General features: G+C 33.4%; 1 protein-coding gene across 6 annotated transcripts in view; it reads left to right on the top strand.

The window, feature by feature from the left end:
• Positions 1 to 17977, top strand: part of LOC126753518 (protein bunched, class 2/F/G isoform) — a 228873-nt gene that overhangs the window by 170458 nt on the left and 40438 nt on the right. For all 6 annotated transcript variants that reach the window (XM_050465027.1, XM_050465025.1, XM_050465029.1 and 3 more), the window contains one exon: positions 1559 to 1610. In XM_050465027.1, the coding sequence (XP_050320984.1) occupies positions 1559 to 1610 (52 nt within the window). The remainder of the gene's footprint in view (positions 1 to 1558; positions 1611 to 17977) is intronic.

Here is a 17977-nt window from a genome sequence, read left to right as displayed (position 1 = left end):
ACTCGGCGGCAAGCAAAATCATGTGTTTGTTTACAGTTGTTTGAGTTTGGTAGGAGGCCGAAATTGATTAAAAAATAATAAAAAAAAATGCATTTACATTTTACATTTTACATTTTTTATTGATTAAGCAAACAATTTGAAACAAAAACAAAAAAAATGTAACGTTTTTTAAACATTTTTTTCAACATTTTTTTTTATAATTTTTGATTTTATTTTTAATTAAATTCTTTTTTTAATTAATTTTTTTTTTTATTATTTAACTTATTTTTAAATTGTTAAAAGGTTTTGTTTTTAATTTTTAAGTTATTCTTTTAACATTTTTTTATCATTTATAATTTTAAACTTATTTTTCAACATTTTTTAAACTTTATTTTGGTCAGAGGCCGAAATTGATTAAAGAATAATAAAAAAAATTAACATTTGCATTTTACAATTTTTCTTACTTTATTAAACAAAATTTTTCGAATTTTTTTAACAAGGTTTAATTAAAATTTTTTAAATATTTTTTAAACAATTTCTTTTAACAATTTTCTTGAATATTTTTTACATTTTTTTTTTTATTATTTTAACATTTTTTTGTTTAACATTTTTGTTTGTTTTTAATTTTAGATTTTTTTCTTTATACATTTTTAAGCATTTTTTTTAACAATTTCTTTTTTATTTATTTTTTGATTTAAAATTTATTTTTTTACAATTTTTTTTATTTTTTTTTTGAACGATTTTTTTTAACAATTTAGTTTTTGTTTTAAATTTATAAAACAATTTTGAATCGATAAACCGAGAACCTTAGTTAATTTTCAATAATTTAAACAATTGAGGTCACTCAATTAAAACACCTCACCTCCAATATAAACTTGAAATTAAGCCATAGTGCCATTAGCCTACTCATATCGCTTGATTTTCTCATTTTTTATTAATTTCTTCCATTTTTTATTTTTTGTAATTAATCTGCGCTTCACCCATGGCCACATCTCAAGCCTCAGCTGTCAACTTATTAGTTTTTTGGCATCATAATTTGAAAAATGATTTCATATAATTATAAAACCGCATAAAAATTGCATAGCAACCCAATATAATTGCTAAGGAATTAGTGATTTTTGGCCAAAATTACGTTTTTTTCTTGTGCTAAATCTCATTGGCATGCGAAATCGTTGAATCGTGCGTTTGGATTTAATGGACGGCTATTAAAATGATTGAAATGTGTTGCGAAAATAGCCGTCTCGGCGGAAACAATTTTGAATTGACCTTAATGCTGTTAGCATTGTTCAACATTATATATTTCATGTTTTTTAATTTTTATTTTTAATATTTAATGATGGATCTATTAGCTAGCGCCGATTTGCATAAAATTTGAAGTAATATTTCATATAAAATAGTAGGCATTTGTGCGTTTAGTTATATAAGAGATTTAAGTATTATAAAACTTGTTTGATATCCTATATTTATTTATATATATATTTCCTATATACTACATTTTGGACTTATTAATTATCATTTTTTACAATATAGTATTATTTTTCGAAAAGTAATTAAACATTTTACTTCCTTTTATTTACAGTGCATCTGGAACAAGTGCAGTTGCGATCGATAATAAGATCGAGCAAGCTATGGTAAGTCCACATGTGAAAATTTGTCTCGATCTGAAAAAAATATATAAGTTTTATTTGATTTTTAAAATAAGCAGTATGAGTATTACGAAATGCTAACTTTGTTGGTGTTCTCTAACTGGAGTAATGTTCATCTGTCTGTATATATCTTAACTAGTGCCTCATTTTTTGAGATAATGATCTGAAAATTTTGCACTTGTCATTTTATCCTCAAAAATCTTCTTGTCGTACCACTATAGCATATAGCTGGCATACAAACTAACCGATTCAAATCAAGTGCTTGTATGGAAATCGTTTCCATTTTTCAAGATATCTTCATGAAATTTGGCATAAGTTATTATCTAAAGCAATAATGCAATATCCGAAGTAATTGTTCAGATTGGATTAATGTAGCATATAACTGCTATACAAACTAACCGATCGGAAGTTCTTGTAAGGAATCTTTTGTGAAAGTAGTATCTAGCTTCCGTGCTACCGAAGTTGACGTCTTTTCTTATTTAAATATCATTCCATTATTGAATTTTCACTTCTGGCAACTAATTGATTTAATAATTATTGACAAACAATGTCATTAAACTTGTGATGAAAATTATTTACAGTTGCTTGATATTTTTAACCGGAAAACAAACAGTACTTCAAATAGAGTATTTTCTAATAATAAAACAAATAAGTGTGTTCATATTTTCACATAGTGTATGACTTGATACGAGTATGATTTACTCTTAGTTCTAGCTAAATATCTAAAAATAAATAATCCTCATGACGTGCTTTGAAAATATTTGATTTAACACTTTAAGAACAAACATCTTCACAAACTTAATGTAATTTATATTGCTGTAACCAAGGTGGTAGGTGAATCGATTTCATCTTCTTTCGTCCGATGTAAAGCACTTTTCCCAATGCTTTTTCCAGTCCTTTAAACAGACGGAATAGTCTCTATTAGATATAACCTCAATCGCGTCGAAACGAAGCCCCCTGTTTGGCTTTTTGAGTTTGTTGAATAGCCAGAAGTCACACGGAGCCAAATCAGGCGAATACAGTGGAACAACGACATGAGTCGAATTTTTGACAAAAAAGTCGCAAAGAACTAATGCAGTATGAGATGTGGCATTATCGTGATGAATATACCGAGAGTTGTTTTCTCATAATTCTAGCCGAATATGAAAAATAATAATAATATTATGATAATAATGAAATTTCAGACGAATAGCTTGACGCAAACGATGCATAACGCCCAAATTTTCTTTGGCAGTTTAGCACGGAATTTACTCACAATATTCGATGTTTGACCGAGCTTGCCGTGGTCTTCGCGGCCCGCGTTGAACTCGTTGCAGCAGCTATAAACGTTTTCTTTTGTGCTCACCAAAGTTCTTTCGCAATATTTTCAAAGTGTCCGTACAAAAAATTGGAGCAAGTTTTTTGCCTACAAAATAAATCATTGTAAAAATCTAAGAATACATTTTGGGTTATTCATACCAGTTACTCATAAGGGCGATTTTGGCAAGCACTGACTATAGAATTGGTTACTCAAAAAACCTAAGTACGTTTGGCAAATGTAGACTTTTCTACCAATCTATATAAAAAAGTTTACCTACCTTCCTGAGGGCCGGGAGTTTTGAATGACATTTTAAATGAAAATTTCACCTTACTTTTTGATCACAGGTATATTCCTTTTTTCTAACAGATGAGTATAAATATCAACCGATAAGTAATAGCTTTCAGCTTTAAGTTATTACATTTTAGTTACTAATAATTTCAAATTCTATACTTTTCTTAAGTATTTTCTCTAACAGTTTATAAAAAGAAAAAAAAAACTTTTTGTAAATTCATAAAAAGTGGGCTTGCCTATAGTATTAGCACTTCTAATGTACATAAAAATCTACGTCAACTTCTTAACCGCGAACCGATGAGTTCACCTCATTTACAACTTTCATTAGTAGTACACACATCAAACTTACATAACTGTACAAACATATGTAACAAATTTTGACGTTGTTAACATTCTAATTATAATTAGAATAATTATTGGTTTGCCATGCAAAGCGCCAAAGTCAACAACAGCAAAAATAATATTTGTATAAATTCAGAATGCATTCACATATGAATATGTATTATGTCAGTATACTATATACATACATATGCATGTGCTCTCGTGCGTATAGTTGACTTGCAATGACATTAAGCAAGTCACGTTGCATACCGATTTGCAAATAAGTTCAATTATCGGAAAGTTACTTGACATTTGCTTAGGATTTCTAGCTGACGATTTACGTACTTTGCTCAAAGAGAATATGCTAAGTTTAATAGTAGCAGCAATTTGCTATTGGCCCATTTTAGTGGACTTTTAGAGGCGTAATGTCGCCTGTTTTGACGCATTACTATTAATTCGTATAGCTATTTGTTTGGTTTTGAGTTTTTGATTGTTTTCTGAGGCGTTTAAAATTTGTCGCTTAGCAATTTCTTAAATACTCTTAATGTTAAATCAAGAGCTTTCCAAGCTTTTCAATCATTGAAGTTCAACTCTTCTATATCTTTATGTACCATATATGTAACTACATACATACATATATCGTCAATTAAAATGAAAAAACCAAAAAAAATTGAAATTGAGTTTAAATCGTTCACTATGTCATATTAGTTGTTAAATATATCCAAGTTATAACCAAAACTCAAATTTTGCTTCATTATGAATAGTTTCTATTTTATATCGTTTTTGTATTGAAATTCACTGTCATATTACAGGTTATGTATAACCAAGTTATAACCAAAACTATAACCAAAACTCAAATTTTGCTTCAATATGAAAAATTTCCTTTTATATCGTTTTTTTATTGAAATTGAGTTTTTTATAGTTTACAATTCATTGTCATATTACAGGTTATGTATAACCTATGTATAATCAAAATTATAATCAAATTTTGCTTTAATATGAATAGTTTCTATTTTATATCGTTTTTTCTTTCCCCAGTCAACTTAAAGAAGGTTTTTATATTATTCAGCTGCCTAGCTGCCGATATGTACTTATACTATGAGTTCTCTAGCGTATCGAAGAAAGCCTTTTAATTGCGCAAAGCCGCCACTTCTTCATTAATTTAAAAGCATCATTTAATTTATCACTTCAACTTTTCACATACAAATCAATTTTCCACCACATAAGTGTGCAGTACATACTAGTTATATGTGTACACTTGTATGTATGTATGTAAATATTCGCCTGCGATTCGTTGTCATCGCTGCCGCTTCACTTGGTCAGTTCAACAAACAACTGAAGTCCGCGTTGTCAGCGCAGGCTTTCCTTTCTTCGGTTGGCTGCACTTGTTGGGCACTGCAAACGGCGGCGCTAACTCCAATCAACACACAACTGCTGTTCATGAGACGCAACAACTTTGTTGTCACTGCTGCAGCCCGTTGCTGTTGCGCGCCACTTTTTTTGCTGTGGCGTTGAAAGCATTGTCGCTAAAAATAGCCGTAATAAATTCGCAATAGCAATTTAATTTAGTTCATTGGCTTAAGTTGAGTATCTGTGTCGCCAGCATTCACGCCGCTGGCAGCAGGCGGGTATGGCGAGCCGCGTTCAAGCGCTCAGCGTTTGTTATTCGATTGATTTGCTGGTGGTTGTCTGTCCGCACGATCATTGGCGTTGCTGTCAACGTTACTGTGTATTCGGCGCACTTATATCGCCTGTCTATTTGCTGCATACAAATCTATATTTGTGTGTATATACGTTTTTTTTCGTGCAACTTGTTCTGCAGTCGTTTATGATTTCATGTTAATGCCCACATAAATACTCGTATGTCTTTTGATACGAGCAAGCAGCTGGCATTCTCTAGTTAGACGACTGCCTGGCTCACTTGACTCTCTATACTCATATGTAAGTATGTACATAGATTCTGTCGCACTGCCGCTTAGTTTGTGCTAAATCATCCGGTGGCTTCCATTCAGCTTTCGCAATTAAATGAATGACAGCCAAGCACACCACCGATGTATGTTCGTTGCTGTTCCAATAGAAGAACCCAAAAATTCGAAGTGAAAAGAAACCCCATAAATAAAGTGCAGCAGAACTTTCCCGCTTGGAAACTGTATATATGGGTATGTATTCCTTTAGATACACTAGTGAAGTCGACTAGTTCTAAACTAGTTCGCAAAGCCAATAAGTTAGCCAATTGTCTTTTCTGTCCTAATATTTAATTCTGTCCTAGACGACTTCATTTATCAGTCAGAAACTACAAAGCTGAGAGGGCGGGCACCCTTGCCCCATTTTATCTGATAGCAAGCGAGTCGGTACTCTCGTAAACTCGACCACTGGTCAACAGTCAAAACCTTAGCAGCTGCCGGTCCTTATAGTCGAGAGTGAACCGTAAGAGGTCTTCTGAACTCTTATCAAAGTAAATCTCGCCGTGAATCTGCGTGTTTTAATGCAGTCCAATAGCTGTCAATAACTCCTTATAGTCGACAGTGAACCGTAAGAGGTCTTCTGAACTCTTATCAAAGTAAATCTCGCCGTGAATCTGCGTGTTTTGATACAGTCCAATAGCTCTCAATAACTCCTTATGGTCGAGAGTGAACCGTAAGAGTTCTTCTAAACTATTATCAACGTTAATCTCGCCGCAATTCTGCGTGTTCCTGCTGGACACAGCCCAATAGCTCGTATGCGTTGCGGCTAAATATATTGTCGAACGCTTTCTGCCAAAGCTTTATGAAGGAATGATGACAGGCGGAGACTGAAATATCTTAGTAAACACGCCTCCGGCGAACCTAGAGAAGTGCCTGCGGTTGTTATTAACTGATTTTGTGATAAGCTTAAAACTCTGCGCCGATCTATGAGGATCTAGTCATCCGTTTTTAGCTGTTTTTGGCTCTCACAAAGGACCAACTTTCACAGCTGTTCAATGAGATCCAGCGCTATCTTTGGAGCATTTTATTATGTACTAAACCACTATTAGTATCGCTTTTGAATTGGTGCAATTAAGAACTTTTTTGGACTAGTTGCCTGCCTGCGTTCGTCTGCCTTAGAACTGCTGCTCGCTTCTTAAATTGCATGCGGCGGCGCCATACCATTTCAGGAGCTTAGGTTTCACTTATTTATTATATGCATTTGTACGTAAATATGTATGTTTGTACGACCGGCAGAGGATGACTGCGAAGCTGAAGTTTTTATGTGTTTAGTTGCAAGTGCTTTGTTGTTGCAATTTCTCCAATTATGCGGCAGTTTCAATTTGTTGCAAGCGGATTTGTGTAAAAATGTAAGCTGGTGACGAATGTGTCTTGATTAGCCATAGGCGACAATAGTAGACAGAATTGACTGGCATTTTTCTTAGAAAATAAGTACTTATGTATATGTGTATACTTTTATGCCGTCAATTGAGATCTTTCTAGTCGTTTATGTTTTCGGGTGCTTATTTTATACTTCTAAAACATTTTATAATAATATAAATTCACTTTCATCGAAAGTTCGGGCTTGCTAATTCTATTATTTATTTTACGAGATATTATAAAATAGAAATCTAACGAAGATATACTTGTAGTTAGCAAAGAAATAAATTATATTCTTTCAGTGAAAGCTCAGAAAGCAGCAAGTGAAAGTTTCAAAAAGCTCTTTAGAAAGTTTAAGCTTTATATTAAATAAAAATAATATATAGCTGACAAACAAATAATTATTTTTTTCGATGAAAGCTCTGAAAGCTGCAAGTGAACGTCTGAAAAAGAATTTTACAGTATTATTTTTATATATAATTATTATGAAAGCCGTATATAAAAGTTTCAAAAAGCTCTTTAGAAAGTTCGGGTTTTATATTACCATTTGTTAAATAAAAATAATATGTAATGAAGATATAGCTGGCAAGCAAATAATTTATTTTTCAGTGAAAGCTCTAAAAGCTGCTGGTGAAAGTTTGAAAAAGCATTTTAGAATATTATTTCTATTTATGAAGCTATAAAGTTTCAAAAAGCTCTGTGGATAGTTCAGGCTTCATATTACCATTTTAAATAAAAATAATATCTAATGAGGATGTGGCTGGCAAAAAAATAAATTATATTTTTTCGGTTCTCTGAATGTTGCTAGTGAAAGTTTTAAAAACCTCTTTAGAACAATTTTTCTATAAAAGCCTTGAAAGCCGCAAGTAAAACTTTGAAAAAGTTCTTAAGGACGGGTTGTCCTTAAATTCATTACATTTTTCTTTTTCCAAAAGCTTCTAACTAGTAAAAAAATTGTCGTAGTTGAAAATTTACATATTTTTATATGCATGTATTCGATTTATTAATATTAAAGAAACATATGAAACCTTTGGAACTTAAAAAGCTTAAAATACTTCTTAAGCTTTGGTAGGATTGTAAAACTTTTTTTATTGCCAACTGCTCGAAGCTTCTATGTACTAGCGGTGTCTTTGTGATATCCACCCATCAAAATTTACATATACTATGTACATGCATGTACTTGTATGTATATTAATTTCAAACTTTTTGCATTTTTAGCGGTCATAAAATGCCGACAAATTTTAATGACAATGTTATCATTAACAAAGTTGGGTCGAAATACGGTATAACCTATTTTACTAACAGCAAAAAAATGATGTTTTGAAGCATGTACCTATACGAATTTTTTTCTTTGAAAAATAACTGTTTCATTTTTCATTATTTTTGCAATATTACCATAAAATTCCTGATTGCCTTAAAAAATTGCCAACAGAACTTTCGCTCAGCTCAAAGAGTTGTTTCGCCTTATACAGTGAGCATTTGTGTTAGTCACGTTGCGCATGTGAAAGTAAGCTTTTCCAATTTCTAAGCTATTTTCACTTTCCAAGCAACAGGATGCCAGCGCACTGCCTTCAATGCATTCTTCATTGACATTTGTGTCATTGCCATTCTTTTTTTTTTTGGAATTTAACGATCTTTCTTCATAATTACAAGACTTCAGAGCAGTCGGTTGAGTTTTCTCTTGTTACATTTTCATATTTATTGCAGTGTTGTTCAGGCAATAAAACCTTCTAATGCTTTCAATGCCTGTTTAATATTTATGCTTATCGCTTCACTCGCTTGCACTGAGCACTTAACAAAGCACTGGCGCTTATCAGCAATTAACATTTGAGCAATAATCGCGGCACTTAGCTTATTTGGTTTAATGTAAAATGTCGTTCGCTTGCTTGAAGGTGTTGTAATATAATTTATTATTCTACAATAAATAAAATTAAAATTGATTTCATTATATATACACACAAAATACGTATGCATGTATGTATACTAATGTTTGTACGTTGTAAATATATTTACAGTAGTAAATATGTTTTAAAATTTGCTGACAAGCCAGATGTACAATATTTATTGAGTTTATATACTTACAATACAATAAGCTGCTGTTTTGCTACGTGCAAAGCATTTGTTCGCCTTATCGCTACCACTTCATGTGGAATTCATGTAAAGTTACTCATATAAAATGCCACAAACACTGCGCCCTTTGTACAATACAATTTTTATACACCAAATAGACCCAATAAAATATATGCATATGTACATATGTATGTATGTTAAATGATCAGCATGAACAGCTAAGTCGATTTAGCCATATTCGCCTGTTCCTCTGACTATATGTGCCAAGTAGTTTCTAAGTTTTTGAGTTATCCAGTTGAAATTTTGTGCACGTTCTTTTCTCCCCAAGCAGCTGCTCATTTGTCAGAACCGCGGATATCAGCCCATTATAGCGTATAGCTACCGTACAAACTGACTTATAACACTTTCTATTTGACGAGATATCAAGACAAAATTTTACAAAGATTATTATCTCAAGTATCGCCACCATGTCCGAAAATATTGTTAAAATCTGACAACTATAACATGTAGCTGTCATACCAACTGATCGGTCAGACTCAAGTCCTTGTATGGAAAACTTTTTTTATTTAGCAACATATCGTCGCGAAATTCGGCATAGATTATTTTCCAAAGAAGCTCTACAATCTCCCGAGAAATTGTTCAGATCAGCCTACTATAGCCTATAGCTGTCATACAAACTAACCGATCAAAATTCGGTGAGGAATTTTTTGTGAAGGGTATTATCGCTACGAAGCAAACGAAGTTAACATTTTTTCTTCTTTTATGACTTGTTTGTTCTTTATCGATATATATTTTTTGAATATTTTACGAACATGTTGTAGCACTCTTATCGTCAACGAGTTATCAGCAGCGCGCAAATGCGCATTTAGTTCACACAGCAACAACAGTGACGATAAATAAATACATTATTTATATTTTTGTATGCCAAATAAGGAGGCGCGACTACGAGATAAATGTATGATATATGTATATATACTCGTATGTACTCTATTATATTTTATCTGCACAATTTCGTCGTCATTCTCTGGTATACAATAAAAAATGTTCCCCTACTTTTATATATTTTACTATCTATATGCTTATATTTCATATATTTACATAACTGTTAATATTTTTACACACCCACTTTCGTGATAACCATAGAGTGCATACCATCTGCCGTTACTTTAAATATTCAAAATTTATCTTTATGTGACTGTTGCAACAACCTTGGCACATTTCTAGCCACATGTGCGCCGCATTTGTGCTACAAGTGCAGCTGGGTTTGATTACAGAGCTTTTTTCCAGTTCTGAGTTCACATTTTAAGTCACGCTACCAACTAATGATTTATAGTAAATCATTAATATTTTTAATTAGCAATTTTTATTTTATATTCAATTGTGAAAAAATGATAGAAGAATGCTTATATAAAACTGTGCTTTTGTTGTAAAAAAAATTGAAAAACTTGTCGTGCTGTGTCTTCTCAATTTATTTGTGTTTTAGCAGACTGCTTGACTAGCTGTTTCAACTAGCTTGTCTCAGTTAGCTAATTAAGTTAGATGTCTTATCAAGCACTTATAAGCTGATAAGCCATAAGCTTTTGCAATTAAAAGCTTATCTAAGTGATTGAGCAATGCTTGTTTTGAGTGCTAAAAAGAGCAGCTAGACATAAATGAGACTTAACAAAATTAAACATATTATTTTAATAAAAGAATTTTATTATTTATATATTTTCAAGCTTTTAATATCCATTCATAGCTTTCATTGGAACTTTTTTCTACTTGTTGACTTTCCATTTTCATGGAATTCCATTTATTTCTGTTGTCTGTACAGAAAAAAAGTAAAGAAAAATACTGTTTTGACTCCATCAAAAGTAGTTCGTTAAGTTTGCGCAAGAAATATTCACAAATAATTCACATTCGTAGTTCCATTGATAAGATAAAAATAATTATGATGGCCTACTATTTGTTCAAGTGCTTTGACAATGTTTTGAAAAACAAAATTTCACTAAATTAAGTAAAGAGACAAAGAATTTTTTGTGTTCAGGTGCCAACTTTGTAAACAAACAATTAAGTCCGCAAATACCACAAATACCTTTTCGGTATTTCCATAATGTACTTAAAGAAATGTATGGTTTGGATGGTGGCTTTCTCACGATAAATATTTATTTCTTTTTCGTGCTGTATATTTTTTATTATTTATATCTTTTTCGTGCTATATATTGGCTATTTTTTTTAAATAACTTTCGTTAATGGAAAGCTATTGAAGTCGCAGTAGTATTAGTATGTATAATTATGCAAAAAAAAATTTTGAAGACAAACTAAAATAAGGAAAAACCGTTACTTCAGCTGCATCCAAGCAATAATACCCTACAGAGATGCCTTTCTTAAAGCATAAATGGGTATAAAAATGTCTTAATCTTGTTTTTCATCGAACAGTTTGTATGACAGCTATGCGCTATAGTTATCCGATCTGAACGATATGTTCGGAGACGAAACCATTTCTGTGGATAACAGTTCATGTCAAATTTCGTGAAGATATCTCGTCGAATAAAAAAAAATTGCATACAAGAACTTGGTTTGCATCGGTCAGTTTGTATGGCAGCTATATGTTATAGTTGGTCGATTTGAACAATTTGTTCGGGGATTGTAATATTACTTTGGGCAATAAGCTGTGCCGAATTTTGTGAAGATATCTCGTCAAATAAAAAAGTTTCACATACAAGAACTTGGTTTTGATCGATCAGTTTGTATAACAACTATATGCTATAATTTTCCGATATCGGCGATTCTGACAAATGAAGTGCTTCTTGAGTAGAAATGGATTTGTGGAAAATTTCGGATCGATATCTCGAAAAACTATTACTTTATATGAAGATCAGAAAGTATTTGCAAGCTTCATACAATCCGTTGCATTTAAACTATAATCTAATGCACTATTAAGTTTAATATTATTTTTTAAAATAAACCATTTCTGTAGTCAAATCGGCTATGCAACATTTTCGAAATTCCTTTTTAGAGCACGAAGCATCCTTGGCAAAATTTTGCACAATTAATTGCAAACCAAAACGTGCAATAAAAATTTAAATTGAAAACGTATTCAACTGAAATTCAACTATGTGTCATGTTGCGTTTGTCTTTTTTCTACACGTTTATTGGCACTGTTTCGGGGAATTGTAGCAGCAATTATCCCAGCGCTGACACAATTGGGTTCCCATTGCTTTGACACTGCCCTTCCGTTCTGTTGCTGCTGACGTTGTCTCCCAATGACCAAATGAGATCAAAGCACCCGCCTTATTTTGTTCGAGTTAGTAAAACAAAAAGGCAGCTTAACGAATCGATATTTGTGTGGTCGATTTGCTGTTAATTCAACCATAGACTCTTTCGATTTGAAGCAAATTGTAAAATAGTACAATTTTAACATGTCAATATGTGTGTGGCGGTGTGGCAGTGTGTCGGCGTGAGTGCACCATTTGACAGCTAGACACTTGTCATTTGTCTTCATTGACGTCAATACAATTTCCTATTTGGCTACTTGAATGAATGGACGGCTATTGACAAAGTCAAAGTCACTAAACAAGTAAGATTATTGGTACATAAACCTACATACAGACTATATTCATATCGAGCTTTTAGTGTTACTATTTGCCTGCCAAAAGGCGTCATAAAGTACACGGTGCATGATAAACTGTCACATACATATGTATGTAGATCACGCATGGCGCGTTTGTATGCAAATATAAATATAATTTTATTAATAATTATTAATTTTCTAATGATTTCTAATAAATTTTATTTTAAATATTTCTTTATAACTGCCATAAATATGCATATATTTTATGATATTAATTTTTGGCGATTGTCTTAAATTGTCGATAGTAAAAACTTACATACATATTTCATAGAAGTACTAAAAAGTAAAATAAGAAAAAAATTTTAATTTCGACTGCACTGAAGCTATAATACCCTTCACAGTTGCATTTTATATACCGTGAAAGGTTATAAAAAGTTATTTTCCTTGATTTTGATCGGTCAGTTTACATGGCAGCTATATGCTATAGTTGTCCGATTTGAACAATTTTTTCGGAGATTGTAGCGATATCTCAGAGAATAATCTGTGGCGATTTTCATGATGATATCTTATCAAATAAAAAAATTTTCCTTATAAAAACTTGAGTTTGGTAGGTTAGTTTATATCTATCTGATCTTTGATAATAATCTATGCTAATTTTCGTAAAGATAACTTTGCCAATTAGACAAGCTCTTCATACAAGCATTTGATTCCAATCGTTCCGTTTGTATAGCAACTATAGGCTATAGTTGTCCAATCTGAACTATTTTTTCACAGAATATTGATATACTTGGAATGATAAGCGATGCTAATTTTGGTGACGATACTTTGTCAAATAAACAAATTTTCCTTACAAGAACTTATTTCCGATCGTTCAGTTTGTATGGCACCTATAGGCTATGGTGATGGTAACACAAAACGTGGCATACCTCTTCGTTAATTTGTATTGAAAAACATCTAAACACTTTTATTTCCGTATCCCGTGCACCCAATCACTAGTTAACCTTACAGCGCCCAGATATACGGTCTCTTTAATACATATATTATATTTTAATACCATTTATAGAATAAATTCTCGTTATTTCTTGCCAAAATACTATATAGCGAGCAAATTCCTCAGTACGCTCATTTATGGCATGGGTTTTAGAACGCCATCGCCGTTTCGCGCAAAAATTTACGTTTTTCAACTCGTAAATTTTACTTTTCTTCCGACTTGCTAAAAATACCAACGAAATTGACAATAATTTCGCCACAAATCCGCCCACACATACAGAAGCTGCCAGACCGAGAGGGAAATGCAACATAAAAATGCAGCAATAAACTTAAACAAAGCGATTCGTCAAAATCATCAACCTTGAAGTGAAAATGAAATTTCACCTTGTCGCCGACAATAAAATCCTTTTCGTGCAATTCTGTGCATACGAAAACAGTCGCAATTGTTTAGACACGCCAACAATACAATTAGCACGAAAAGTTAGAATTCCTGTAAAAACATTAAAACAATTTCAAAGCATTTCATTACATAAAAATAAAAAGACAATACAATTTCGTACTAAAATTCAGTCTAAGTCGAAAGGTGACTAAGCGGAATTGTTGCTGCTTATGCACCTCTGCTATTGCATAATTGCGGGCTGCGCAAATACACTTTCATTAGCTGCCACGGCACGCCCACAGTTCGGAACCAATACAAAATTGTCTATATTGACATTATTTTATTGCTTTTGCCTTCTTAAAGCGCTGCTTAATGACACAGCGGGGAATATTACATTTTGCGGAAGAATTACAAAGAGAACTTATCTCAATATTAGTAGTCTTAGTTGGCCGCCTGTGGTGTAATTACACTTCTAGTTATGTCACGTCCTCCATGACGTATACGCAACAATTTTTTTTCTTTAGCGCTGAACAGCTGATTCATTGTCATTTGCACAAATTTGTGATGAAATCTAATAGTTTTGTTATTATAGCTTTTTAAAGTAAATGAGCAAAGTCATGTTTATTGTAGATTTCACTGTAACTACTTAAGGCTGCTGCAGTGCACAGCAAAATTATATATCACTTATGTATGTGCATATGTGCAAGTGCATGTAATATAACTCCGAAGTCATTTATGTGTCAGTTACCTATGGCACTTTGAAAAAGTCAACAAGCCTTGTGTATTGTTTACAACTCGTGTGTTAATGTATGTGTGCTTGTAATGGGAGATTTTATATTTCACGCAGTCATAGTTTTTGCTACACTGACTCAGGTAATGTTAATGGGCGCTGACGTCAATATAATCACAAGTTTGCACACCCAGCAATTGTTGTAACAACTCCAGCTCTCATTCACACTTAAATATAAGAAAAATATTGTAGCGAAACAGCTGGAAACTGCACTTTCATTTCGCGATATTATAATTCATTAAGGTAGGAGATGGCAGAAAGAGTTTGAATTTAAAGTGTCACTGTCCTCAAAAATTAAATAAAATCTAACAGCTTAAAGTTCGTTTCAAGAAATGCATTTGTCTTATATGTATGTGTATATTAAATATCTACTAAACCAGTAATGACGTTAACTTCGACTCGGCCGAAAGGTAATACTATTTCTGGTACCTTCTCTATTCAACTCTGCATCTCGAATTATTTTCTCCAGCAGTAGATTGAAAAAGTCGCACCATAGGGAGCCGTCTTGTCTGAAACCTCGTTTGGCATCGAAAGTATCGGAGAGGTCCTTCCAGATCCTCACGGAAGGTTTGGTACTGTTCAACGTCAGTTTACACAAGCGTATTAGTTTTGCGGGGATATCAAATTCAGACACCGCGGCATAAAGGCAGCTCCTTTTCTTGTTCTCAAAAAGCTTTGAAATCGACGAAGAGGTGGTGTGTGTCGATCCTCTTTTCACGGATATTTTACAAGGTTTGGAGCATAGTGAATATCTGGTCTATTGTTGATTTTCCAGATCTAAAGCCACACTGATAAGGACCAATCAGTTTGTTGACTATGGGCTTTAATCTTTCACACAATACGCTCGATAGAACCTTATACGCGATGTTAAGGAGGCTTATTCCACGGTAGTTGGTCTCCCTTTTTGTGGATTGGGCAGAGCACACTTAAATTCCAATCGTCGGGCATGCTTTCGTCCGACCATATTTTACAAAGAAGGTAATGCATGCTCCTAATCAGTTCTTCGCCGCCGACTGTGAATAGCTCGACCGGAAATACATCGGCCCACGCCGCTTTGTTATTCTTCAGACGGGTAATTGCTATTCGAACTTCTTCATGGTCGGGCAGTAGAACGTTCCATCGTCATCGATTGGGAAATCGGGTTCGCCTTTTCCTGGTGTTATGCTCTCACTGTCATTCAGCAGCCTGGAGAAGTGTTCCCTTCATAATTTCAGTATGTTCTGGGCATCAGTCACTGCATCACCTCTGGGGTTTCTACAAGAGTATGCTTCGATCCTGAAACCTTCTGTCAGTCGCCGCATCCTTTCGTAGAATTTTCGAGCACTAACCCTGACGGCTAGCTTATCAAGCTCTTTGTACTCTCTGTGCAAATGCGTCTCGCTTCCCTCTTCAGTTCTCGGTATTTATTTCATCACTCAACAAGTTGTCTAAAACACTGAAGACGTGTCTTCCGTATATCACAACATGATCGATTTGGTTAGTGACTTTTCGGTCCGGAGACAGCCAGGTAGCTTGATGAGTTTCCTATGCTGGAATGTATTATAGTTCTACAGATAACCATATTTCGGGCCCCGACGATGTCTAACATGTCTAACGTACCTATTTTAGAGCTATAAAGTATTCATTGTGCTCTCAAATCCACTTGCAATAAATTGTTTCATTGTCCGAGACTTGCATAAAACTTACCTCACCAAAAGTAAAAGGCACCCATATCATTTGTGTGCCATTATAAACGCTGACCACCTACAACAGTTATTAAAATAGGCGCTGACCGATATTTATGGATAAAAATTGCATTCACCAATTGTAATTACACGCAATTCGCTCGCATTCAGCCCCAGAACTTTTCGAAGTCAAGTTGCTATTTACTAAGGTTGTTGCTAAGTGTTTAAAAAGCCGTCTAGCAAGTCATTTGCATTTGTTCTCGTTGTAGACACAGTGGTGCTTAAAATTAATGGTCCCAATAAAAGTGCGTGCACACGCACATACACATGCGTAACTGTCCCAAATGCAGCTGTTTTGCTCACTTAAAAGTCGCGTCGCTGTAAATATTCAGTTCAGAATTACATATACGAATACAAGTCGTCGTATTTTAATTACTTGCACGACAACATTTGACCAACACATGTGTTTTATGTATTGCAATAATTTATGCTGACTGCCAATTTTACTCGCGTCTATGCATTTATGCCATTTGCTTTGTCGTGTCTTATTTATTATTTATGTTAGTGGCGTCCTTGCACAGTACCCCATCCAGCCTGCCGCACACTCTCGTTTGTTCACCACTCACTCACTCGTACGATTGTTGCTTTGGGTTGTAAAAATGGCAATGACGGGCACCAAAGCAACTTAGTCCAGTAGAAAACAAAAAAAAAACAAATTTTACTGATGCAACATCACTACAAGGCAAACTATGCGACCACCAAAGCTAGTCAGGGTGTTGCCAGTTTTTTTTTGTACGCTGTACTTGGTATATTAAGTTTGAGACTCAAGTCCTTATATGGAAAATTTTTATATCTTCACAAATTTGTGGAAGGTTAACTTTTGAGGCAATACTACAATATCTGAAGAAATTTTGCATGTCGGACCACTATTTCATATAGCTGTCATATAAATCGAACGATCAAAATTAGGCTCTTGTATGGAAAACATTTTTATTCTAAAAGATATCTTCACGAAATTCGGCATAGATTAATGTTTTGAGACTACGCTAAAATAACTGAAAAATTTTCCGGATCAGACCACTATTACACATAGCTGTCATACAAACTGACCGATCAAAATCAAATTCTTGTATAAAAAACCCTTTTATTATAAAAGATATCTTCACGAAATTTGGCGTGTAGTAATTTTTAAGGCAACACTGCCATATCTGAAGGAATTTTCCATTTCGGAGTGCTATATCATATTGCTGTCATAAAAACTGACCGCTCGAAATTCAGTCGTAGTATGAAAAGCTTTTTTATCTGACAAGATATCTTCACGAAATTTGTGGTAGGTTAATCTTTGAGGCAATACTACAATATCTGAAGAAATTTTTTATGTCGGACCACTATTTCATATAGCTGTCATATAAATCGAACGATCAAAATTAAGCTCTTGTATGGAAAACATTTTTATTCTAAAAGATATTTTCACGAAATTCGGCATAGATTAATGTTTTAAAGTTACGCTGCAATACCTGAAAAATTTTCCAGATCGAACCATTATATCATATAGCTGCCAAACAAATTGATCGATCAAAATTACTATATCGTATATGTTGCTTTCAAACCGACATATCAAAATCAAGTTCTTGTCCGGAAAATTTTATATTTGACAAGATATTACAGTTA

The sequence above is a fragment of the Bactrocera neohumeralis genome, chromosome 3 (assembly GCF_024586455.1).
Source record: "Bactrocera neohumeralis isolate Rockhampton chromosome 3, APGP_CSIRO_Bneo_wtdbg2-racon-allhic-juicebox.fasta_v2, whole genome shotgun sequence".
Taxonomy (NCBI): domain Eukaryota; kingdom Metazoa; phylum Arthropoda; class Insecta; order Diptera; family Tephritidae; genus Bactrocera; species Bactrocera neohumeralis.
This window is presented reverse-complemented; position numbering and strand designations above follow the sequence as displayed.